This window comes from Meles meles, chromosome 3, assembly GCF_922984935.1.
Source record: "Meles meles chromosome 3, mMelMel3.1 paternal haplotype, whole genome shotgun sequence".
Taxonomy (NCBI): domain Eukaryota; kingdom Metazoa; phylum Chordata; class Mammalia; order Carnivora; family Mustelidae; genus Meles; species Meles meles.
In genome coordinates this window covers 93197737-93225289 of record NC_060068.1, presented here as the reverse complement: position 1 = coordinate 93225289, position 27553 = coordinate 93197737, and the positions used below count along the sequence as shown (strand labels likewise).

Genomic DNA, 27553 nt, shown 5'->3' with positions numbered 1-27553 from the left:
TCAGGACTTTTCCACTTTGGTTAAGTGTATATTTTTCTGGGGTTGTTGCTACCTTTCAGTATTTTGTTCTCTCATTCTTCTATTCTTATCTGGATGCAATGACAAGGTGGAAAAACTCACCTCAAAAAAAAAAAAAAAGAAGAAGAAGAAGAGCAAGAGCCAGTATTGACAGCTAGGGACTTGATCAATATGGACATTAGTAAGATGTCAGATCTAGAGTTCAGAATGACGATTATCAAGGTGTTAGCTGGGCTTGAAAAAAGCGTGGATGATACTAGAGAATCCCTTTTTGGAGAAGTAAAAGAACTAAAGTCTAACCAAGTTGAAACAAAATACAATATTTATTTACAGTCCATTTATTTTCAAAAGGTTGAGGGATTTGGGGGAAATATAAAGGAAGTAGTCTCATTTTACTTAATCCATTTGTGTTTTTCATGAAATAACAGAGATCTGATTTACAACCACTGGTATAAGGGGGACCAAAAAAGTTTATTCAGTTCAAATCTCCATTTTCAGCCAAGACTGAAATTATACCACTGCAGGAAAATGAACATCTTCTCCACTTAGAGGTAAACACCAGCAAATATATATGTTATTAAAGAACCAGCTTTAGTTATATCTGCCATAACATCCAATAAATCCTCAATGAAAGACACAGTCATCATAATACAGGACATTAAGAATCTTGGTGCAACATTGAAAATGAGATTTTACAAAAGAGAAATCAGAACTATTAAGCTATGATATCAACAGCATCACAGTAAAAGTACCCACTGTCTTTCTTACTCAAGTATATACACTATTTTTAAGGCTTGGTTATAACAAAGACATCAGTAACTAAAATGTACACATAATTTTTTTATTAACACCATGAAAAACGACGAATAAAAAAATAAAAATCCTTAAATTTTGTAACAATTACAAACACATTAACATTACCACTATGTATTCATCTAAATTTTGACTGAGTTTTACACTTTAAAAATAGCACTGAGTTTTACAAAAATACTGATAATGGCTCATTTTTGGAAGTCCAGTCACTTTATATTTCAGTAGTCTCTATTGTCTGCTCTTCCTTCTTCCACCACCATAGTCCTTCTCTAACCACCCATTTGCTCAAGGCAACAACAGAGCTCTCTAATAGCCATGGAAGTACTACATCCGAAAACTTCTAGTTCTTTGAAATGGTTGGAAAGGGTTTTTTAGTGCCCACATTAGCAGCTGTGGTTTCGGTTTCGGCTTCTCAGGAAACAGAAGTGCTTCACTTTCTGGTGTAGGAAATCGCTCTTGGTAGACTGCGGGATAGGATTTTTGAAACTGAAAAAAAAATCCAAGATGAGTAAAAAAACAGATAAGAACCAAGAAAATTAGGTGATCTAATTTTAAAATTAAAGACTTCCTGATCTGATTCCATATGAGGTTGTCTTTATTTTGTTTTAATGTTTATTGTTCTCCATCAGAAAGAGAATAAGACGATGACAAATCATAATCAAATTCACTCCAACACAAATCCATTTCTTTTTGAGATCATTTAATTCCACTTGCTATAGATCTAATTCAACTTTAATTTGATCCGATCTTCAAACAACTTCTCGTTTCAGTCCCATTTCTTAAAATTTCCTCCATTTGCTAACTATAAATAGACTTCATTTTAAAAATAGTCATACGTAATTCTGACTTGAAAATATCTTATGTTCTATACGGTTGAAGAAAATTTTGGCCCAACTACATTTCACGATCTCCCTGCCTCTCCAACTCAGCCCCACCTGCTTCTACTCAAATGGAAGGGAAAACGTTCCAGTTTATATAAAAGCTTAAAGAGAGGCAATAATGCTTTTTCTTTGATCCCTAACACTGAACTCTTCTCCAAAATTACTGAGAAAAATATGATTGGGAGTCTAGAACTCTGGTGCTCTGTGTATAATCCCAAATGTATGGTATGATCAGGAATCAAGCTTGCAGAAATCAGTCTTGAAAAATAAAAACCATTCCCTTAATCTTGAATCACTACTCTAAGAATGGTCAAAGTAAATCAATTTTTATTAAAAGCTCTTCAATGAAACCCAAAGCTGTGTTGCCTAGCAGGAACTAAACCCCAAATGCTGGCTATCTAAAACCAAAGCCTCTTCAATTTTACAAATCTTATATCTGTAAATTCAGTACAATTTACTTTTCAGAAAAAATCAGGAGAATCTGTCTTCATTTGTTAGCTTCTCAGAATTTAAAGTAACTGCTCCGTTAACTCACATCGTGCCAATTACCCAAACAAAAGACAAATAACAGAGAGCAGCTCCATAAAGGAAGAGCTCAATAATGGTAAAATATCTACACTCGAGAATAAGATGTGGGAAGCTCTCACAACTGAGTACATCCATGAGACTTCTGGAGTATATGACTTGAATAATATACTTTCAAAACTGCTACATCTCAGAAGATGAGATTCACATGAAACCCATTAAAGCAGAGAATAAAAAGAAAAAAACAATATTAAGACTAGTACAAAAAGACATGGCTTCTAAAGAACATTCTTTTTACCTGCTTCAATTTTTTCTTCTTCTCTTTGCTGGAGAGTTTTGCATCTGTTATGACTTCCTCCAACAAAGCTGCCAGAGGTTCCTGAGAGCCGTATGCTCTCTGGTATTCAAATTCCTCTGGACTGATCTGACGGCAAAATGACGGGGCAGATAAAGTGATATCCATATCGGCTCCTGGGTATTTTATCTGAGGCAAAAGGATTAATAGTAAAAGACATAAGCGTATTTTCATATAAGTTGCAAAACTGGTTCAGATCAAATAGAGCATATCTCCTCCTGGGAATGCCATGTCATTCTTCAATTCGTTTGGAAAAAGTCTTTATTAAAAAGTAAAAGTGTTTCTATAAATTTGAAAAAAATCACTTAAAGCCACAGTTTTAAATAAGTTCTTACCTTTTTTTTAACCCAAGAACCATTTTAATAAACAGAAAACCTGGTGTGCTCTTTTAAATAAAATCTTAAATTGAAACATAAACTAAACATGTTGACAAAAGTAATTCATTACAATAGTGAACCTCCTTCTCTGGAGGTTTCTTCCCACATCTGGAGGATCTGACTTCCCTTCCTTGGGAATGGATAGAGGCACACATATAGTATGGCTGTTATGTTTGGAGAAGTACTAAAACATCTCCAAATACGTCAACAGTAAAAAGCAAGAAAACAAATGTGCAGACACTGTACAGGGCAAAAGGGAAAATGGAGAAGAAAGAGGAAAGGTGATGCTAAGACTTATAAATAAATGAATGTCCATTAAAAATATTAATTTCACACCTACATAAACATAGCAAATATTAACAGACATAAAGAGAGAAATTGATGGTAATACAATCATAATAGGAGTCTTTAACACCCAACTTACATCAATGGAGGAGGCATCCAGACAGAAAATCAATAAGGAAATAGTGGTTTTTTGTTTTTTGTTTTAAAGATTTTATTTATTTATTTGACAGAGAGAGATCACAAGTAGACAGAGAGGCAGGCAGAGAGAGAGAGAGGGAAGCAGGCTCCCCGCTGAGCAGAGAGCCCGACGCGGAACTCGATCCCAGGACCCTGAGATCATGACCTGAGCCGAAGGCAGCGGCTTAACCCACTGAGCCACCCAGGCGCCCAGGAAATAGTGGTTTTGAAGAAGACATTAGATTAGGTGGACCTAACAAGTATATACAGAAATTTCCACTCAAACACAGCATAATACACACTCTTTTCAAGTGCACATGGAACATTCTCCAGGATAGATCACATGTTAAGCCACAATAAATTTAAATCTCAATAAATTTAAGAAGCCTAAAATAATAACAAGCATCTTTTCCAACCAAAATAGTGTAAAAGTAGAAATCAGTTACAAACAAACCAACCAACCTAGAAAAGACACAAACATATGCTACTAAATAACCAATAGGTCAGTGAAGAAATCAAAGAGGAAATAAAAGAATACATGAAGACAAATTAAATGAAAACACAATGGTCCCAATCTTCAGAACACAATAAAAGCAGTTCAAAGAGGGAAGTTTATAGTGATGAAGACCTATCTCAAGAAGCTAGAAAAGTCACAATAAATTCCCTAGCCTTACACCTAAAGGAAATAGGAAAAAAGGACAAAGACCAAAGCTAATAGAAGGAAGGTAATAATAAAGAATAGAGTGGAAATAAATGAAAAAGAGAGTTAAAAAAAAATCAAGGGGGGCCTGGGTGGCTCAGTGGATTAAGCCTCTGCCTTCAGCTCAGGTCATGATCTCGGGGTCCTGGGATCGAGCCCCACATCGAGCTCTCTGCTCACCATGGAGCTTCCCTCTCTCTGCCTGCCTCTCTGTCTACTTGTGATCTGTCAAATAAATAAATAAAATCTTTAAAAAATAAAAAAATAAAAGGAAATCAATGAAACCAAGAACAGACTCTTTGAAAAGAAAAACAAAATTGATAAACCTTAAGCGAGACTTAACAACATAAAAAGAGAGGGGACTCAAATAAAATCAGAAATAAAGGAGGAGAAATAACAACACCACAGAAATACAAAACAAACAAACAAAAAAACTGAACAGACTCTCAAATACAGAGAACAAACTGTTGGTTGCCAGGGAAAAGGGGGCATGGAGGTGGGGGAAAATCAAAGAATTGATGAAGGGGATGCAGAGGTACAAACTTCCAGTTATAAAATAAATAAGTTACAGAGATGGAAAGTACAGCCAATAATGTAGTCATATTGATTGGTGACTACACTCATTGCAGGGACCACTAAATGGTCCAGAATGGCTCCGTGACCTTGCTGGACACCTGAAACTAACATAACATTGTATGTCAATGTTACGTGAATAACAAAGAAATTAAAAATATTTAAGTTCAGACTCCAAGAGTTCCATCTTCCCCAAAATATAACACCTATAGTTCTTCTGCAGCCAGAACCCTAGTAAGAAAAATACCAGATACCCATGATTAAAGGGCACAAAAGGAAGAAGAGGATTGCAGTCAAGGCTAATAGGTTGGTGTCAAAGACAATGCCCACCTCACAATTTACCTATCACAGGGTCAGCCCTGGAACTTGCAGAACAATCCAACGAGCACTTCCTTTTCCGAGAAGCCCTGCCCTGGATCTGCCATGCTGTTGGGACTGAGCAGGCCATGTGAGAGAGTGGATCTCTGAGTATGAAACAACTGTTCTGTGATTCTACTGAGTACTTCCAAGAGAGCAAATGTACTTGGACAAATGAGCGGTTACTGGCTTTACTTAGTGCCAGGGCAGTGCCCCTCCACAAGATCATGCTAATCTGCTGTTAAATCAATCAGCAGAGCTCAGCCTTCTGATCTTCAGCAAAGAGCAAAGGGTTCACTTAGGAGGTGCTGCATGCTCTGTCTGTGCTTTGGGAACCGTGAACTGAGCCACTAGACAGGGCAACATCGCTATTGCCATCACTTCTCTTTGCAGAAATTCAGTTATTTCTTTTCTTCTCTACTTTTTTTTTTTTTTTTAAGTTTGGGTCATAAACATATTGGGAGGGATTTAACTAAAGCAGCAGTAAGGTTAAAATTTTTACTAATTAAATTGGCAAAGATATATATATATTAATAAGAAGTATGCAAAGTTTCTTAGACTACTCATGGGAAAATTGATCAGAACAATCATTCTGAAGGGAAATTTGGCAATACCCAATCAATACTTAAAATACATCCCTGGCCTTTGACCACGTAATGCCACTCCTAAAAATTCATTCTTAGAACATAAACATGGATAATCCCCCCAAAAATCTAGCTACAAAAATGTTTACCGTTTTATTATTTGCAAAATAGAGGGGGAAATGGAAACCACTTAAATATTAGCCAAAGAAAACCATTTAAATAAATTATGGTATAGATCCATATTATGGAATACTATGCTACCAATAATAACAATATTGTGGAATAATATAACACTAATGATGATAATAATCTTAACCACAGCAGCTACCAACTGAGGGGCTACTATGTAATAAATATCATACTAAGCACTTTACACAGCTTAAGCCATTCAACCCCTAAAACATCCCTAGGAGGTAGGTATTAACTGTTATTATCCCATTTTACAGATGAGAAAAGAGAGGTACTGGGTAGAGGCTGAAGCAGAGACACATTATAAAATGTGCCTGAAAAATAAAGCAAAATAAAATAAAATAAAATATGCCTGAGGTCACAGGACAAATAAATGTCACCTGAGGAATACAAGCACTACTTAGCTCTAGGGTCCAAGCTCTCAACCACCGTGAGGTCAGTCAAGAATATTTAGTGATATAGGAAATATTTCTTGTATTGCCAAGAGAAAATAAGGCATAAACGAGAGGGAGGGAGGCAGGAATGAAGAAAGGAAGGAAAAGCGAAGAGAAGAGAGGAGAATGGAGGAGAGGAGAGGAGAGGATAAGAAGAGAAAGAAAAGAAAAAGCAAGAAAAAAGAAAAGAAAAGGAAAAAAGAAAACAAAAGACAAAGCAAAGAAAAACACCTGAAATACTGTAATACTAACTGAACATTGGGTGTTACTCTTACAGTTTTTGATGTGCATTTTCTTTTCTTTTTTTGAAGATTTTATTTATTTATTTGACACACAGAGAGAGAGATCACAAGTAGGCAGAGAAAGGGGGAAGCAGGCTCCCTGCTGAGCAGAGAGCCTAATGCGGGGACCCTGATAACATGACCTGAGCCTAAGGCAGAGGCTTAAACCTCTGAGCCACCCAGGTGCCCTTGGTGTGCATTTTCTATATTTTCCAATTCTTTCAACATATTTAAGGTTGATAATTACTGAAACTATTTTAATTTTTTTTTCCATTTTATTTATTTTTTCAGCGTAACAGTATTCATTCTTTTTGCACAACACCCAGTGCTCCATGCAAAACGTGCCCTCCCCATTACCCACCACCTGTTCCCCCAACCTCCCACCCTTGACCCTTCAAAACCCTCAGGTTGCCCCAACCTCCCACCCCTGACCCTTCAAAACCCTCAGGTTGTTTTTCAGAGTCCATAGTCTCTTATGGTTCGCCTCCCCTCCCCAATGTCCATAGCCCGCTCCCCCTCTCCCAATCCCACCTCCCCCCAGGAACCCCCAGTTTGTTTTGTGAGATTAAGAGTCATTTATGGTTTGTCTCCCTCCCAATCCCATCTTGTTTCATTTATTCTTCTCCTATTTTAATTTTTTAATAGTTTTTTTAAAATTTATTTATTTTAGACACACACACAGAGCATGGCAGTAGGGGAGCAGGAGAAGGAGAGAAGCAGACTCCCAGCTGAGAGCAGAGCTCGAGCTAGAGAGGGGCTCAATCCCACAAGACTGAGATTATGACCTGAGCTGAAATTAAGAGTCAGACACTCAACCAATAAAGCCACACAGGCACACTGGAAACATGAACAGTTTAATTTTTCATTTTTAAAATTTTAATTTTTAATTATTAAAAATTTAAGTTGCACACTGAAAACATGAACAGTTATCAACTTTAATAATACTTCAGGAAGTAGCATTTCACCGGTCCTTAATTGTGGAACCTCAAAAAGTACTTAAGCAGAAAGAGGGCCACTCATTCAGAAGGAGCCAAGCAGACCTCTGTCTGCCTTTATCAAGTGTCTGTACCCACAGACTTATACACACCCCACTATGGGACCCACATAAGTCATGTATTATATTTCTTTTGCATCACTTTAATATAATAATAACAACAAAAATAAGAATAGGCTATATTTCAAAGAGGACGTGCTGTACATCAGACATTTAATCTAGGGGTTTTACTAGAATGCTCTAGTAGTAGAGCATTCTACTCTTCACAACAGTTTTATAGGGCAGGTAAGGCCAATTTTAACTCTTGGAAACTAAAATCCAAACAGGTTATCATTTAAGGAATTTGCAATCAGAAGTATGGAGCACTGACCAATATAACAAAATTAGTAAACATTTCAAAAATTTTCCAAATTACCAAACACACATGGTGGTCACCATGTACCAAGCCCCGTTGGAAGCAATTTGTGCACATTTATTCACTTAATTCTTCACATCTAGAAATCCCAAGAGGCCTAGCAAGTTTACAGGACTTTCTGCTGGCAATTTTAAAGGACTGTTTATACCCCTTCCTTTACCTGGACCCTTCGTAGATGAGCCACACGCTCCTCTATGGAGGTCTGCAAGGCTGAAGGGACTTTCAGAATCTCTTGGTAATTGTCCATCAGAAACGTCACCAACCTAGCAGCTAATAACTCATCCAAATCTACTTCATCCTTGGAACACAAGATGCAACGGGAAAATGTCTGAACCATCTGAAAAAAGAGGGGGAGATATTTTTAAAATAAACACATATGAGGTTTTTTTGTTGTTGTTGTTTTTTCCAATGCTGAACTGCATTTAATAAATCTGCAAAAACCAAAGGTGACCAGTCAATGAGAAATGGGCCACAGCCCAGGGTACACATCTTATCTGGCACCTGGCCACACCTGGTCATCTCAATGGGCTGATCTTCTTATCAACCAGTGTGAACAGAAGGTGCATCTCATCTCACAGAGACTCAGCAGAGACTGCTTGTCTGAGCAGTTTTTAAAGCACACCTCTTTACAAACAGTTTTGAATATATATAAACAAATTCTGAAAAATTATGATCACCACCATCACTTGAATTATGTAGCACTTTAAAGTTCAAAGTACTTTAAAGCCATTTTGTTTACTAATATCCTTATTTCATTTTGAATTTTAGAAATATGCTAGCACAACCTATGTGCCTCAACTGTTACACTTATTCCTACTTAACTATTAGTTTCTCTAGGATTTTGGGTGTACAACTGACAATAACATTTGAATAAAATGATGAGACTTTATAACAAGTGCAATAAGTGATGAGACTCTTTACAACAGACAGAAATATAAAAAATATTATGTAGTTGCTTCCATAGAATTCATATTAACTATGATTTGGAAGGATTTTCCCCCCTTCCCTACTAATTTTATTGTGGACAATCTTGTTTCAAAACCTATAAGCAGGGGCGCCTTGGGTGGCTCAGTGGGTTAAAGCCTCTGCCTTTCGCTCAGGTCATGATCCTAGAGTCCTGGGATCAAGCCCCGCATCGGGCTCTCTGCCTGCCTCTCTCCCTACTTGTGATCTCTATCTGTCAAATAAATAAATAAAATCTTTAAAAAAAAAACACTATAAGCATGAAATGACGTAATTCTGTTTAATTAGACTGCATGTCATCAACATACTGCAGATGATACTTTATCTACCCTCACACTTATGTGTACAGAGACACACAGACATTTTTCATCTGGAGGCTATGGACACTAGGGAACCTTAATGCCCTAAAATTCTATACAAAATTTTCCATGTGCATTCTTCTGGGGAATAGGTGCAAAGTTTTTTTCAGCTTTTCGGAAGGGTCCATTAGCCCCATTACCCATCTACTCAACCAAAAGGAAGGTCAAACAAGATTCACTCTACTGGACACTGAGTGTTCCTTTACTCTTACTCAACACTTCTAAAATGGGGCCAGAGGACCCCCAGGGGTATACTGTGGTTCACCAGGATATGGGAAGTATGTATACCCCAGAGAAGAGGAGTTTTGCTCCAAGAGCCCCAATTTTGAGGAAAATTAAGAAATTACATAGAAGGGGCACCTGTGTGCCTCAGTGGGTTAAAGCCTCTGCCTTGGGCTCGGGTTGTGATCTCGGGGTCCTGGGATCAAGCCCCACATCGGGCTCTCTGCTCAGCAGGGAGCCTGCTTCCCCCTCTCTCTCTGCCTGGCTCTCTGCCTACTTGTGATCTGCATCAAATAAATAAATAAAATCTTAAAAAAAAAAAAACAACAAAATTACATAGAAGAAATTCTAAACATGAGCCTTATTTTAAAAGACATGCTGACACAAGAAAGTAGAATTCAAAACTAGCATTTATGTTTTTAAACCAAATTGAAAATATCTTAAGAAATATCCTTACTCATGGACCGTTAGATCATACCCCAAGAGAACAAATTCTCTGTCTCCCCCCAGGCTGTCTGGTCCAACTCTGTTTTATTTCTTTCCTCTTTACCCCATTATATGTGCTGCCCCTCTCCTACTTGTTACAGTAACAAATGCTTCACAACCTTTTCTGTCTTGGAGGAAAGTATGTCTTTTTCATGAGGGGACCCTTATCCTTATTGTCCTCCCTTCCTTCCGTTTATGTTGACAATAGGCAGGAGACCACAGATGCCTCTACATTCAGATTCTATCCCTACTCACTTCACTTTCCATTATGTTCTTTAATACACCAACACTGGAAATATAATCCTGCCTGCGCGGTTTCCAAGCTGTGGCTCTTTCAGCAAGCCTACCTTGGCGCCTTCCTTGGGTTGCCAAGCTAGTAAACTTTATTCAGTTGAACTGTATTCCAAAAACTCAAGTCAAGTTAGATGTTAGAGATCAACCTACCAGTGTTCGGGTCCCAAAGCCATCACATAGGGGTGGCATCTCCTTATTTAGGCAGATCCTTGCCATCATCCTCATCAAGAGCTGTAACTTTCTCCTATTTTCAGGTGGCAGGAGAAGGCAGCAAATCTGAAATGCTTCAATAGCCATTTTCTCTTTCTGTAACAAACCTTTTGAGAAAAAAATTTTTAATCTTTTAAAACCAATAGCCTCCTTGACTCTATTATGTTTACATTTTTCAAAATACATATTATTAAGATTATACAAAATGTGTCCACATATTCAACTATGCTGGGCCAACTGATTACAGATCCACTGAATCAGCACAGAAAATATAAACCATCAACTAGGGATGACAAATGTATAAAACAAATACAGCCATTTCCCTCCCTCACACCCTTGCCAGATGCAAGCAGATATTCACAGCCTTCTTTCCCACTGAACCAAGATCAGGTTGAGTCTAACCTAACCCTCAGCACTCATAGTTACTAGACTGAGACAGCATGAGCAAGTACATAAATATACCAATACTACCCTGAATTCTCCTCCTTATATTTTGTCCCCAGGATGAGGAGGGTCACTATTTGGCATGATTCTTACAGACTGAATAATAGGGTTGACAGGCCTACAGTCAGACCACTGACAGATGGCTGCACTTGTTTCCAAACAACACATGTCAAATAACCCTTCCTCTCCTGTAAGCTGTTTTTTTCTAGCTGAGTAAACCGATTCAATCATGTTATATGCCATCTCTCCTCACCCAAACTAGAGTATTCCAACAGACTTCAGAGTATTCTAATACTGTGCTAAAAATTAAAGTTTTCTAATATTGCATTCTCTTCAATCCCATTTGTCCCCAAACAAGCCCTCTAATGAGACGAAACTGTTTTCATCAATTTATTTTTTCCATACCCAACCTCTTCAAGTTTCTGCTAGTCTCTGTCTTCAAGGCAAAACCATCTTTGGCTTTCAGTAAGGATTTCCTGACCACTTATGCTCTGCCAGGAACTGTGCCAAGTCCTCGAAATATGAAAGTATGCCAGGTCCCCTACTTTGAAGAGCTTATGCGATGTGAGAAGACACCCATCAAAAACAAGCAGCAAAATTTGAGAGATGCTGCAAGAGACATCTGCAAGGGGCACTGAGGGGAATTGTAAGTCACTCCTTAGGACTCAGCATGGGCTGTGAAGGTGAGGGCTTGGCAGAGAAGTGGAGCTGGAAAGGTCAATATAGACGAGACCTTAGAAGGCCTTGAATGCTAGACCAAGGAACTTAGGTTTGATCCTAAAGGCAGTGGGTGTGCCTTTAGGAGGCAGGAGGGGACCTTTAATACACCCAGTTCAACAAGTTGTTTATCTGAAGGATACAAATAGTAATTCAATTTACTATTGAATTTATTCAATATTTATAGCAGCAATGTCCACAACAGCCAAACTATAGAAAGAGTGCAGATGTCCATCGACAAATGAATGGATAAAGAAGATGTGATATATAAATATATAGATATACACATACATACAATAGTACATAACCATCAAAAGAATGAAATCTTGCCATTTGAAGCAACATGGCTAGAACTAGAGGGTATTATGCTAAGCAAAATAAATCAGTCAGAAGAAGACAACTATCACATGATGTCACTCATACGTAAAATTTAAGAAACAAAACAGAGAAGCATACAACAAAACGAAATCAGGGGCTCCTGGGTGGTTCAGTGGGCTAAAGCATCTGCCTTCAGCTTAGGTCATGATCCCAGGGTCCTGGGATCGAGCCCCGCATGGGCTCTCTGCTCAGCGGGGAGCCTGTTTCCTCCTCTCTCTGCCTGCCTCTCTGCCTACTTGTGATCTCTGTCTGTCAAATAAATAAATAAAATCTTTTTAAAAAAAAATGAAATCAGAGATGGAGACAAACCATAAGAGACTCTTCACAATAGGAAACAAACTGAGATTTGCTGGAGGGAAGGGGCTGGGGGGAAAGGATAGCTGGGTGATGGGTATTAAGTAGGGCACATGATGTAATGAGCTCTGAGTGTTGTATGCATAGATGAATCACAATTCTACCTATGAAACTAAAGTAATAAATAATAGATAAATAAATAAATAAGATGTGCTCTAAAAAACAAACACAGTGCAGTCCTAGATGTTCACTGAAAATACTGTTGCTGATTATCATCACTAGACCGTCTTTCAATTCTACATAAACAAATCTATGGAGAGAAAAAATGTTTATGACCATATTTTAATTCATTCATTTATCCAGTGAATATTCAGTAAGCCTTGTCTATATTCTGGGAACTATTTTATTTATTTATTTTTTTTTTTAAAAGATTTTATTTATTTATTTGACACAGAGAGAGAGATCACAAGTAGAGAGGCAGGCAGAGAGAGAGGGGGAAGCAGGCTCCCCACTGAGCAGAGAACCCGATGCGGGTCTCAATCCCAGGACCCTGAGATCACGACCTGAGCCGAAGGCAGAGGCTTTAACCCACTGAGCCATCCAGGCACCCCTGGGAACTATTTTAGAAGAGGACATACAGTGGGGAATAATATAAAATCCTTCCTGATCTCATGGAGTTTACTTTCCAGTAGCTAATTAGCAAAGTGGCACATAAATATGTCAGGTGGAAAAAATGCTATGGATAGAAATAGAGAAAAGGAGCTGGGAGTGATGGGATGTGCTCAGAAAAACACTTCTGGGTTTTTAGGAAAGGTCTCTCTAAAAGGAGGTGAAGTTTGAGCAAAGATCTGAAGGTAATGAGAGTGAGCCAGGGAAATATCGAAGACACATCTGCAAGGCGGAGGAAACAGCGATTATGGAGATTGTGACATGAGGGTCCATGTGGAGGGTGTGAGGAACAGCAGTGAGGCCAGTGTAAAGAGAGAGCAGCGTATAAGAACATTCAAGTCGGAAATGCCATTACACTGGAAGGCCAGAGCCAGACCACACAGAACCTTGTAGACTATTGTTAAGGACTTCAGTTTTTATTATGAGTAACCTGAGAAAACATGGGAGGGCTCTGGGCAGGGGAGTCGTTTAACCTGAATTACTTATTACTTTGGCAGTTGTTGAGAAAACAGATTGCGAGGGTAGCACAGAAGGAAGAAGATGAAGGGCGTGATGGTCTGGATGAAGTGGCAGTGCCACTTCAGATTTCACCTTATCTTATTATGTCTCATGTATATATATTGTTCCCCCACCTGCTTTATTTTTTTTCTAATTATACATAATCACCTCCTAATGTATTATGGAATTTACTTTTTTGTTATGTACCATGGTCTCCCCTCTGCCTTCCTACAATATAAGCTCCACGTGGGCAGGGATTCTTGTCAGTTTTGTTTATTGATATACCTCCAATGGCTAAAAGAGCACCTTGTAGATCACAGGAGCTTTATAAACATTTTCTGAACATATGAATGAAGGAATGACAATGACCTATCCCTTGCTAGGAACAGAGCTAGAATACCTGGCTTCAGGCCCAGTTCCCACTGATTGCATATGCTTGGGCATGAATTTTTTTTTTTTTTTAATTGTTTTTCTTTTAAAAAAATTGTTTTTTTAAAAAATTGTTGTGGACAGTTGTAAAACCAAATTATTGTACTATTATGGGGCCCCATGGGCTATAAAGGGAAGTTTAGATGAATTGAAAGTTTTAAGAGCATTGATGTTGGCTGCTGCAACTACCACCATTACAACTACTGAACTTCAAAGCATTAAAATACTAGGGTGGAAAATATGATGTGAATCAGATGCAACTCTGGCGCCTGGGTGGCTCAGTGGGTTAAAACCTCTGCCTTCGGATCAGGTCATGATCCCAGGGTCCTGGGATCAAGCCCTGCATTGGGCTCTCTGCTCAGCAGGGAGCCTGTTTCCTCCTCTCTCTGCCTGCCTCTCTGTCTACTTGTGATCTCTGTCTGTCAAATAAATAAAATCGTTAAAAAAAAATAATAAATAAAAGCCAGTTAAAACATGTATTGCATAGTAGTACACAGATGTGAATTTGGCTCTGGGCCTCTACAATAAGAGAAGAAGTAAAATTTCACAATGCCCCAGCACAGTTGTATTACTGAGTGACAAATCATCTAGGAATGCCCTCCTCAAGCCTAACTGCCTCAAAGGTTGCATAACCATATTACATAGGCTGTGAAAAAATATAAACATGTGGGGCGCCTGGGTGGCTCAGTGGGTTGGGCCACTGCCTTCAGCTCAGGTCATGATCTCGGGTTCCTGGGATCGAGTCCCGCATCGGGCTCTCTGCTCAGCAGGGGCCTGCTTCTCTCTCTCTCTCTGCCTGCCTCTCTATCTACTTGTGATCTCTCTCTGTCAAATAAATAAATAAAATCTTAAAAAAAATAAATAAATAAACATGTGTAAACATCATCCAAGTATACAAACTTACATCGCATAATTCACAAAGACTCTCACAATTACGACTCCTGGGGTCACTGGCAAAAAATCTCATGTCCACTTATTATTAGGTACAAAGAACAATGTCTGGGGGTGCCTGGGAGGCTCAGTGGGTTGAAACCTCTGCCTTTGGCTCGGGTCGTGATCCCAGGGTCCAGGGATCAAGCCCTGTGTCGGGCTCTCTGCTCGGCGGGGAGCCTGCTTCCCTTCCTCTCTCTCTGCCTGCTTGTGATCTCTCTCTCTGTCAAATAAATAAATAAAATCTTTAAAAACTACAAACAAACAAACAACGTCTGGTAATGTTAGAAGGTCCTGTAAAACTTTTTTTTTCTTTTTTTTTTTTAATTTATTTTTTCAGCGTAACAGTATTCATTGTTTTTGCACAACACCCAGTGCTCCATGCAAAACGTGCCCTCCCTATTACCTTAATGAGAGTCTATTACAACATTTGACAGCCATTTAATATTTGGCTCCTTGTTTACATAACAATTACAGAAGTCTTTGCCAGGATTACCTCTTAATGTATAATGTACAATCCTAGGGTCTTAAAACCTAAGTGAAAATTGTTCTTTAGGCAAAGACTTACATTTTAATAGCATTTCATCTGCTATAGATATAACCGATATAGCATCTGTGTGGCTGAACACAAGATTTTAAGGATGAACTACAACAGCTGACTTGCCTTCATTTCTTACTCCAATCAAATAATTCAAATAAAAAGTTCGTTTAAGGGGCACCTGGGTGGCTCAGTGGGTTAAGCCTCGGCCTTCGGCTCAGGTCATGATCTTAGGATCCTGGGATCAAGCCCCGCATCAGGCTCTCTGCTCAGCAGGGAGCCTGCTTCCACCCCCCTCAACTTCTGCCTGCCTCTCTGCCTACTTGTGATCTCTGTCAAATAAACAAATAAAATCTTTAAAAAAAAAAGTTCATTTAAGTAGGTAGAAAGTTCTTACACCAATCAAATAATTCAAATAGATAAAAAGATAAAAAAAGTTATCCAATGTCCATAAAATGCAAGAATTAGGAGTAGAGACTCATCTGACATGAAAGCAAGATTTGTTACAAAGCTATAGTCCGATGCTACCTTAGGAAAGCAAGATTTGTTACAAAGCTATAGTCCGATGCTACCTTAGGAATACACAAAAGACCAATAGGACAATGCTGAAAGTCTAGAAAGGGGCATAAGTATGCATGGGAACCTAATACATCATAGAAATGTCATCACAAATCAGTGAGGAAAGAATGGTCTGTTCCAAAGTGGTGTTTGGAATAAACTGATAACTATATGTCAAGAAACAAGATGAAATGACAGTGTCTTGCCTTATTAAAAATACAGGAAATTCTGACTCCAAGCAAGATGGAATAGCAAGGACCAGACTAACTCTCCCTCCACAAACTAGGCAAATTTTATGCAATAAAATTTATTGCCTAGAAAACTAGGCAAATTTTATGCAATAACTGTTTCTATCCATGGGGCAATAAGACAGGATGACAATCCCTAAGAAAAGGGAACAAAACAAATAAGCTATACAATTTCCCCACATTCTGCCTAGTGGCACATTCCAAACATGGAACAAAGATGACATCTCAAGTAGAGGGAAGAGAAACACTGGAGTTCCTGGAGGCCAGGTCAGCTGGCCCTTGTAGAGCAGAGTTCCATCTGCAGGGAACTACACAGGAAAAGGGTTCCATAAAGCTGCAGCAAAATCCCCTGAGACTCTGATGAATACCGAAAAGCACATACATGATTAAAGCAAAGCTGAGGTCATACAAAAAACAACCCATGAGCTTTGAGCTGAATGGTTCCCAGAGCTCACAGAGTAGACAACCCTGCTCATGACAGAAGGCATTATGTAGAAAGCTAGCAGTTTATGCTTCAACAGTAGGACCAGACTCCCCATCAGAAAAGGTTAGTCTAGTTGGATCTGAAAAATAGCTTTAAAAATAAGATGCAGATGGGGCGCCTGGGTGGCTCAGTGGTTTAAGCTGCTGCCTTCAGCTCAGGTCATGATCTCGGGGTCCTGGGATCGAGTCCCGCGTCGGGCTCTCTGCTTGGCGGGGAGCCTGCTTCCTCCTCTCTCTCTCTGCCTGCTTCTCTCCCTACTTGTGATCTCTATCTGTCAAATAAATAAATAAAATTTAAAAAAAAAAAAAAAAATAAGATGCAGATGAGTCTAATTCATTTACATTAACTGCCTAACAGAACAAAGCTCACCATCTTCAAAGGAAGACAATAAAATTAGACACTCAACATTGACAAAAATTTTGTTCAAACAAAATTACTAGAAAAGCCAAGAAGCAGAAAGGTGTGACCTCTCCAAAAAATATATCAGTAGAAAATCATAAAAATAGCACCAGAAATGACAGAGATGAAGGATTTAGAGAAAAGTGTGTTACAAAAGGTATTCTAGTTCTTGTATTTAAAAAAAAAAAAAAAAAAATATATATATATATATATATATATATATATATATACATATATATGAATACAGGAAGGAGAGAAATGGAAGACGTAAGAGAGAACCAAATGGCACTTCTAGAGATGAAAAAAAATTAATCCTCAAAAAAAACAAACAAACAACAACAACAACAAAACACTCACTGGAAGGGAACCACAGCTGACTAACATTTCAAAAGAAAACAAAGAAGACTTAGACAATAGAATGAACTAGCCAAAACAGAAGCAAAGAAGACAAAAAGTAGGGGAAAGAAATGAAGAGAGCTGCAGCAACCGGAGGGAAAGTACCAAGTGACCTAAAATGAGTCATTAGAAAAGTGGAAGGGTCACAGAAAAAATAATTGAAGAAATAATGTCTAAAAACTTTTTCCAAATTTGGTGTGAAATCTAATAATCAACATAGGAAAAAAATTCAGTTAATCAAAGGGCAATAAACACTGAAACCTCTTAGAAGTATATTATAATTAAATTCCTAAAAAATCAGTGATAAAGAAATTGTCAAAAGCAGAAGGAAAGAAAAAGATTCATTATAAACAGAGGAACAAAAATAAGTAATGATCACAGACTTTTCATCCGAAATAATTCAAGCCAGAAGACATCTTTAAATATCCAAGCCAGAAGACATCATCAAAGTGCTGATAAAAGAAAACTGTTAACTTAGAATTCTATATCCATTGAAAATACTTTTCAGAACTAAGTCTGAACAAAGACTTTTCAGAATTCCCTACCCCCCAAAAAAGCTGAGAGAATCTGCTGCCAAGACACCTATACCATAAAAAAAATGTTAGGGGTGCCTGGGTGGCTCAGTGGGTTAAAGCCTCTGCCTTCGGCTCAGGTCATGATCCCAGGGTCCTGGGATCGAGCCCCGCATCGGGCTCTCTGCTCAGCAGGGAGCCTGCTTCCTCCTCTCTCTCTCTGCCTACTTGTAATTTCTGTCTTTCAAATAAATGAATAAAATCTTAAAAAAAAAAAAATGTCAAAGGACATTTTCAAACAGAAGGAAAGTGATACCTGATAGAAACCTAAATCTGCATAAAGGAATGAAGATTACCAGAAAAGATTAACATATGAATAAATAAGACTTGTTTTTTATTCCTTAATTTCTTTAAAAGAAAACTACCTGTCTAAAGAAAAAATAACATACAATATGGTTTATAACAGATGCTATAAAATACATGTCAGACAAAAATGTATGACAGCAATATCACAAAGGGCAGGAGAAAGAATATAAAAAGATATTATGGTAAGGTGGTAACATTATATGTGAAGCAATACAATATTTAAACTTAGGCAAAGATTTCTTGAGACAAAAAAGCACTAATCATAAAAGAAAACGACAAAATGGACTTGATCAAAATGAAAAGCTTCTGCTTTTCCAGACATTGTTAAGAAAAGGAAAAAACCACAGTCTGGGTTACACACTGAATATGCAAATAACTCTTACAACTCAATAATAAAAGAACAAACAAGCCAATAAAAACCAGAATATTTTAAGACACTTCACAAAAGAAGATACAGAATAGCCACTGGGCAAACAAAAACATGCTTAACATTACTAGTCATCACAAAAATACAGCTAAAAACCATGAAAATATACTACCACATACCCACTAGGTGAGGTAAAACAAAAGAATGACAGTGTCAAATTTTAATAAGGATTTAGAGCTACTAAAACTCTCATGCATCACTGATGGGAATGTAAAATGACACAACTATTTTGGAAAACAGCTTGTCAGTTTCATAATGAAAGTCAACATACATTTATCACCTGACCCAATAATTCCACTCCTATTTATACAAAAGAAGTTAAGATATATGTTCATAGAGCCTTATTCATAGTAGTCTAAGACTGAATACAATCCACGTTTCTCAACAAGTGAGAAGATAATTGTGGTTTGTACTATATCCATGCGATAGAATATTCAGCAAAACAGTGTAACAACTACTGGTACCTGTAACATGAATGAAATCTCAAAAATACTGTGTTGAGCAAAAGAAGCCAGATAGAAAGTACATACTTCATACATTCGCTTGTATGCAACTCTTAAAAAGAAAACCCAATCTATAGCATAGAAAACTTCTATTTCTGGTTGTCTGATGCCAGTATGGAGTTGGGTACTGACTGAAAAAAGAGCACAAGTGAAACTTCAGAAGTGGAAAAAAAGGCAAGATGGTGGAGGAGTAGAGAACCTCACTGCCACTGCCGGTCCCCTGAATTGAGCTGGATATCTACCAAACTATCCTGAACACCCATGAAATCAGCATGATATTGGTAGCTTCTGACACTCCAGATTTTCCTTGGGTTCATCTTGCCTGTGTCGTGGTTGATATTTTGGACTCTGTACATTCCCTCAGCCATCCCTCAAGAGAATGACTAGGAGAAAGAGCTCCCAACAAAGGAAAGAACCAGAGACAATGGCCTCTGCCACAGACTTAACGGATATGGATCTACGGAAGATGTCAGAAAAAGACTTCAGAGTAACATTTATAAAATTGCTATTTAGGCTTGAGAAAACAATTAGTGACAGTATAGAATCTTTAAGGGCAGAATGTAGAGTTACTGTCACTGAAATTAAAAATGCTGTGAAGGAGATGCTGTCTAAACTGGATACTCTGAATGCCAGGGTAAATGAGAAAGAATGAATTAGTGATCTAGAAGATAAGCTGATAGAAAGGAAGGAAGTCAGGAATGATAAAGATAAACAACTACAAGCTCATGAGATCAGAAGTAGAGAGATCAATGACCCCGTGAAATATTCCAAAGTCAGAATTATTGGGATCCCTGAATTACTGGTGGAGAGAGAGAAAACGAGGATGCATACTTGAGCAAACCATAGCTGAGAACTTACCTAATCTGGGGAAGAAAAGGAGGATCCCTGTCCAAGAGGCAGAGAGGACCCCTCCCAAGATCAATAAAAATAGACCAACGCCCCAGTATATAATAGTAAAATTTACTAATCTTAGAGCCAAGGCAGCTATCCTGAGAGCAGCTAGGGGTAAGAGATGTCTTACCTATGGAGGAACATCAGAATAACATTAGACCTGTCCATAGAGACCTGGCAAGACATAATAGGGTACTAAATGAGATGAACATGCAACCAAGAATACTTTACCAAGCAAGGCTCTCATTCAGAATGGATGGACAGACAGAGATCTTCCAGGACAGGCAGAAAGTGAAAGGATATGTGACCACCAAGGCAGCCAGAGAGGGGAGGGTTCTATAAAAGAAAAAAGACCCCAAGAGTAATATAGACCAGAAAGTAACAGAGATAATCTACAGAAACAGGGACTTCACAGGCAATATGATGGCACTAAATTGATATCTTTCAATAGTTACTCTCAACATGAACAGCCTGAAAAATGAAATGGCACAGGGTTTCAGATTGGATAAAAAGACAGGACCCATCCAAATGCTGCCTCCAAGAGACTCATTCTGAACCTAAAGACACCTCCAGATTGAAAGTAAGGGGATGGAGAACCATTTATCATGCAAATGGACCTCAAAAGAAAGCTGCAGTAGCAATTCTCATATCAGACAAATTGGATTTTTAAACCAAAGACTGTAGTAAGAGATGTAAAGGAACACTATTATCATACTTAAAGAGTCTATCCCACAGAAAAATCTAACAATTTTAAGTATCTCTGCCCCCAACATGAGAGCAGCCAACTACATAAGCCAACTGTTGACCAAAATAAAGAATCATATTGATAATAATACATTAATAGTAGGAGACCTCTCAGCAATGGACAGGTCATCTAAGCAGAAGATTAACAAAGAAACAAGAGCTTCGAATGACCCAGTGGACCAGATGGACTTTGTAGATACATACAGAACATTCCACCCTAAAACAACATAATACTCATTCTTCTTGAATGCACATGGAACTTCCTCCAGAATAGATAACATACTTGGTCACAAATCAGGTCTCAACCGATACTAAAAGACTGAGATTATTCCCTGCATGTTATCTGACCACAGTGCCTTGAAACGAACTCAATCACAAGAAAAAATCTGGAAGGAATTGAAACACGTGGAAGTTAAAGAACATCCTACTAAAGAATGACTGGGTCATTCAGGAAATTGAGAAAGAACTTAAACAAGTCATGGAAACTAATGAGAATGAAAACACACCGGTCCAGAACCTATGGGATACTGCAAAAGCTGTCCTTTCAACAATGTGGCAGGATACAAATCAAAACCATAATGAGATATCACCTTACACCAGTTAAAATAGCAAAAATTAACAAGACAGGAAACAACAAGTGTTGGCGAGGATGTGGAGAAAGGGGAGCCCTCTTACACCGTTGGTGGGAATGCAAGCTGGTACTGCCACTCTGGAAAACAGGATGGAGGTTCCTCAAGACATTAAAAAGAGAGCTACCCTATGACCCAGCAATTGCACTACTAGGTATTTACCCCAAAGATACAGGTGTAGTGAGAAGAAGGGGCACATGTACTCCAGTGTTCATAGCAGCAATGTCCATGATAGCCAAACTGCGGAAGGAGCTGAGAGGCCCTTCAACAGGTGAATAGATAAAAAAAGATGTGATTCATATATACAATGGAATATTACATAGCCATCAGAAAGAATGAATACCTACCATTTGCATCGACATGGATAGAACTGGAGGGGATTATGCTAAGTCAAATAAGTCAAGCAGAGAAACAATTCTATGGTTTCACTCATATGTGGAATATAAGGAATAGTTCAGAGAACCATAGGGGAAGGGATGGAAAATCGAAGGGGGAGAAACTGGGGAGGGAGATGAACCATGAGAGACTATGGACTCAGGGAAACAAACTGAAGATTTCTGTCGGGGAGCGGATAGGATGGAGTCACCAGGTGTTGGGCACTAAGGAGGGCACATTTTGTGATGAACACTGGGTGTTTTATGCAGCTAGTGAATCACTGAGCACTACATCAAAAACTAATGATGTACTATACAATGGCTAATTGAACATAATAAAAAAAAGTGAAAAAAAAAAAGAATCTTCAGGAGTAATGGAAAGGGTCTTTTACCTTAATTGCAATAGTAATTACACTAGTATACATTCATCAAAACTCACTAAACTGTACTTAAAATGGGTGCATTATTGGGTTATCTGGGTGGCTCCTCTTGAGGAACTGCCATACTGTTTTCTAGATGAGCTGTACCAACTTGCATTCCCACCAACACTGTAAGAGGGTATTCCTTTCTCCACATCCTCACCAACACTTGTTTCCTGTCTTGTTATTTTTTGCCATTCCAACTGATATAAGTTAGTATCTCAATGTGGTTTTGATTAATACAGTCAATTTAAAAATAAATTAAATGAGGGGAGCCTGGGTGGCCCAGTTGGTTAAGCAACTGCCTTCGGCTCAGGTCATGATCCCGGAGTCCCGGGATCGAGTCCCACATTGGGCTTCCTGCTCCACGGGAAGTCTGCTTCTCCCTCTAACCTTCTCCCCTCTTATGCTCTCTCTCTCACTCTCTCTCAAATAAATAAATAAAATCTTTAAAAAATAATAATAATAATAAATAAATAAAATAAAAATAAATTAAATGAATCAAGAGAAATTAGATACCCAAACACAAAAAAACAAAACTTAAAAATCTTAGAATTACAAAATCTCTTTGTGCCTGAAAGATTTCTTAAAGATACACAAGTAAATAAATTTGACCAAAATAAAACATAAGTTTTTTACCTTTTGATTAAAACCTGAAGAGAAGCAACAAACTAGGAAACAGTATTTGTAAGACACAGGTATAACGAAATAGTATCTAAAATATATTTTTAGAATGCCAAAAAAAAAAAAAACCAAAAGAAAAAATGAATAAAGGACAGAAAAAGTATTTCACCCAAGAAGAAACCCACATGACCAATAAAAAGCAACAAAATTACTTTCACACACCTCAGACTGCAAAAATTAAAAAGCCCCAGCCATGTTTTGACCTTGTGACATGAAGCAAAAGGGCCAATTCAGGGTCTTAAGCCATGTTTGGGGGGCTTTGAGGGGAGGTAGCTGGAGCTGCTGATGCTGTTACTGCATTTGATCATTTGCAATGTCAGACTCGGATCACATAAACATGGATGAACATGTCACATAAGCATCGATGAACAATCACAGCAGTCCCAAAATTATGGAGGAAGTGGGGGATTCTATAGCAAACAGGAGAATTCTTTCGATCTACAAACAATACTTCCAATAACAATGAACACATCAAGCACTAAATCTTGGCTTCTATATCTCACTCTCTACTCAAAGGAACCAAGAATTCTTAAAAAAATGCTTGATTCCAGGGCTCAGGAGAGAAAGAACAAGAAGAGCTTTTCCTGCCAGAAAGTAAGAAAGCGCTCTAAGAATGATGGGGATGGGGTTAAACAGAAAAATTCATGAGCTAGTTTTTAGGGGCTTCCACCGGGATTCCAATTACATGTCTATCAGATTACTTGATATTGTCCTACATGTCACTGGGGCTGTGTTTGATGCCTGTTGTTTTATTGTGTGTGTGTGTGTTTTTTTTTTTCCTGGACTTTGCCCTCTTTGTGCTTTCTTTAGGCTAGCTTTTATTGCTGTATATGGAAGTTCATTGATCTTTTTCTTCTGCAGTGTCTACTCTGTTCTTAATCCCACTCAGTGAGATTATCTTGTTTTGAGTGTACAATTCAGCAGTTTTTAGTATGTTCATTGTTATGCCCATCACGACTATCTAATTCCAGAATATTTCTGTCATTCCAAAAAGAAATCTCCATACCAGTCAGCAGTTACTCCCCATTCTCTCCTCCCCTCAGCCCCTGGAAAACACTATCACTGTCACAGATTTGCCTGTTCGGAACATTTCATATAAATGGAATCAAACAAAACATTTTGTGTCTGGCTTCTTTCACTTAGAATAATGTTTTCAAGTTTCAACCATGTTATAGCATGTAACAGCCTTTCATTCCTTTTGATAATTGCAAAGCATTCTATTGTATGGATATGCTACCTTTTTTTCATTTTTCATTCGATGGACATTTCTGTTATTTCCACTTTCTGGTTATTATGATTAATGTTGCTATGAATATTTAGTTGCTGGGTGACATATGTTGTCAACTGTTTTGTATACACCTAAGAGTGGACATACTAACTCACATGGCAACTGAAGTTTAACTTTTTAAAAAATGGTCAAACTATTTAATGTCTATACCAAAGTAGTTAAGACTTGCCCCAGGAATACAGCTGGGATTCACAACTATATTCTCATCTTCCTTTACATGCATAAATATCAACACACAATTACCAACCCCCTTTTAACAAACTTTTCTTCATTTTAATTTAGTGTTAAAATTGAATGGTCAGCAATTATCAATTGTTCTTTAAAACATAACACTCTTGAATTAATACCATAGTCCATATCTTTTATTAACATGCACAGATGTATTTTTCTTGGTTACTTACATAATCCTAAATGAAAAAGTTTTAATTTTGGATTATGTTTTTAAAAGTTTATCTGGCAGCCATCTAGCATCTTTGTGTTATATCATAAGTAATCTAACAGGAAAAATTTCCTAGAGCCTGGGGAAAAAGCCTTAAAGCCCTAGGTAGTCATTAAGTAAACCTATATTTTTAAAAGACATTGAACCTACGGAATAAAGCAGACATAAACTAACAGCATTTCTCAACCATATCAAAGTTACAACTTGTACTCACAAAAATATTAATCAGTAGAATATTGGGAAACTGGCAGGGGGCTACTTTATTATTCTTTTTAATATTTTTAAATTATTCTTTTTAAATATTTTTGAATGTTTAAAGAGGCAATAGCATAAAAAGTTGTACACATTTTTATGCAATAGCATAAAAAGTTGTGGGGCCTGGGTGGCTCAGTGGGTTAAAGCCTCTGCCTTCGGCTCAGGTTGTATCCCAGGGTCCTGGGATCGAGCCCCACATCGAGCCCCGCATCAGGCTCTCTGCTCTGCGGGGAGCCTGCTTCCTCCTCTCTCTCTGCTTGCCTCTCTGTCTAGTTGTGATTTCTCTCTGTCAAATAAATAAAATATTAAAAAAAAAAAGTTGTACACCTAGAATTCCCTTAGTATTAGAAACATAGATACTATAGACAAGGGTAAGAATCTAGTCCCAAAGACATTAAACTGTGCCCCTGTTTATCACATCATTATACATGCCAAATAAAAATAGATTAAAAATAAAATAAAATCTTTGTTTGTAGAATGTAGTGATATGCAGCACTTCCATGGCATTAATCTTGATGACAGTGAATAGTTCTACTACACGTAAAAACATATGAATTTCACAAAATACTATAACACTTGAGGACAAGATCTTCCACTACAGAAAAGAATTTTATTTGATAGTGGTTTTTGGAGTTTATCTTTCCACCATTAAAAGTTAGAACTAATTAAAAAATTAGCATAATAGCAGCTAACATTTATAATAATAAAACTTAATTTCTATGATGAAGAAAATAGTTAACATTTATTAAGCATTTTATTATGTACTGAACAGTGTTCTAAACCCCAAATACTGTCCCATTTAATCCTTCTAACAACTGTGTAAGGGAGATAATAACCATTATTCCCACTTACAGAAAAAGAAAGTGAGGCTTAAAGAGATGAGGTCACTTGCCGAAGTCACACAGCTACTTAGTGGCAGAATGTGATGTGAGCCTGCACACACCAGGGGGGCACGCACACCTAAATACCATGCTATATGACCCACTTTGTCCATGTGCCAATTATTTCCTAAGGATAAATTCCTACAAGAAGAAAGGTTGACTCAAAGAATATGCACAAATATTGAACAGGTAGATAGTGGAAGAGAATACCACGCTGCATTTTTCAACTGGGGGACAAGGATTAGACAGTAAAAAGAATAGAGAATTTCTCAACATAGTGAAATCTGAAACTAGCTCCTTTATATCATAGAGGGTCCATAAAACCATTTCCTTGAGAGTTCAAAGTGAAAGCCAGGTGATAACCATTCCCATTTCTCTCTCATTAAGTAAAAATACAATCCAGTGTATCCCTGAAGAAACTTCTAAACCACTTGAAAATGTTAATTTCACCACACAAAGGAATGAAAAACTGAATGTAACTCTAAAAAATACGATCCATAGGTAAAAAGGTTTTATCTAAGTGTAAAGTACAAAGCATTGGTAGTATAAGCGTCTTTGACAATGAACTAAAATAGTAATATTTGAGCAGTATTATACTTTCTGAGAGACCTTCTCAGTTATTAAACCCTCATAATCACCATGTTATATAGTTAGAGATGAAATTTAGAGCAGTGTTTTTTTCAAAAATTTTCTTACTACAACTAAAATTAAAAAAACATATCTTATATCACAATATATGTGCAAATACATAGGTATTTAACTAAAAAAAAGTATATAAAAGTACCTACTCTTACTTTATACAACGTACTCCAATATTAGTACAATATTCTGTCTTTTCTTCGTTTAATACTGTCCTGCTACATAGATTTCACATCTAAGATACAATTTCTGAAACAGTGGCTTACAAACTACTGAGTTTAAACCAAGGCTCTTACAGAACAAACATCCAGGAATACAGAGCCAGAGCCAGAAGAAATCCTGGTTTGAGCGCAGGAGACAGACCCTCGATGAAGGTAAGGAGTAAAGATCCATGAAGCGGTATGAATATGATCAAAGGGAAGGTGTGTGGGGAAAAGGTTGAGGTTTGATGTGCTTGTAATATTTCAGTCCTTGGCATCGAGTCCCAAGGATGTTATTTTTCAATCTGTTGAAATGTCAAAGCAAGACTCACTTCTAGATCTGCTTTTGAATCTTGGAGTGCTACATAATGCTTTCCTCAATTCAAACACAGATAGGAATACTTAGATTCTCAAAAATAGTTTAATCTGACTTCTCTGTTTCTGTTTCCTAACTTCTTTCTCATTGCTGACCACTATCTATCTTTTCTTTTTCTTTCGGTAAAAGCTTACTGATGAAAGCATGTTGTAGAACTCGGGAAAAATGACTACAACAGAACTTAGTTTTAAATTACAAATGATAACAAAGAAGGCCTCCTTGGGCACCTCGGTTGCTCAGTTAAGCCGGTGGCTGCCTTCATGTCAGGTCATGATCTCAGGGTCTTGGGATCCAGCCGGCCTAAGGCGCCCTGCTCAGCGGGGAGCCTGCTTCTCCCTCTCCCACTCTCCTTGCTTGTGCTCTCCCTCTCTCTCTGTCAAATAAATAAATAAAATCTCCTAAAAAAATAAAAATAAATTAACACTTGCCAGTCTACTGTTGAACTCAAACAT

The 27553-nt window shown here is 37.8% G+C and overlaps 1 protein-coding gene across 1 annotated transcript in view; it reads right to left on the bottom strand.

Annotated features, from left to right (window-relative positions):
* Nucleotides 1-367: 367 nt before the first annotated feature.
* Nucleotides 368-27553, bottom strand: part of DEPDC1B (DEP domain containing 1B) — an 81923-nt gene continuing 54737 nt past the window's right edge. The window contains exons 8-11 of the mRNA XM_046000129.1: nucleotides 10433-10599; nucleotides 8119-8295; nucleotides 2536-2721; nucleotides 368-1317 (exon numbers count right to left, since the gene is read on the bottom strand). Of these exons, the coding sequence (XP_045856085.1) occupies nucleotides 1156-1317; nucleotides 2536-2721; nucleotides 8119-8295; nucleotides 10433-10599 (692 nt within the window). The 3' untranslated portion in view covers nucleotides 368-1155. The remainder of the gene's footprint in view (nucleotides 1318-2535; nucleotides 2722-8118; nucleotides 8296-10432; nucleotides 10600-27553) is intronic.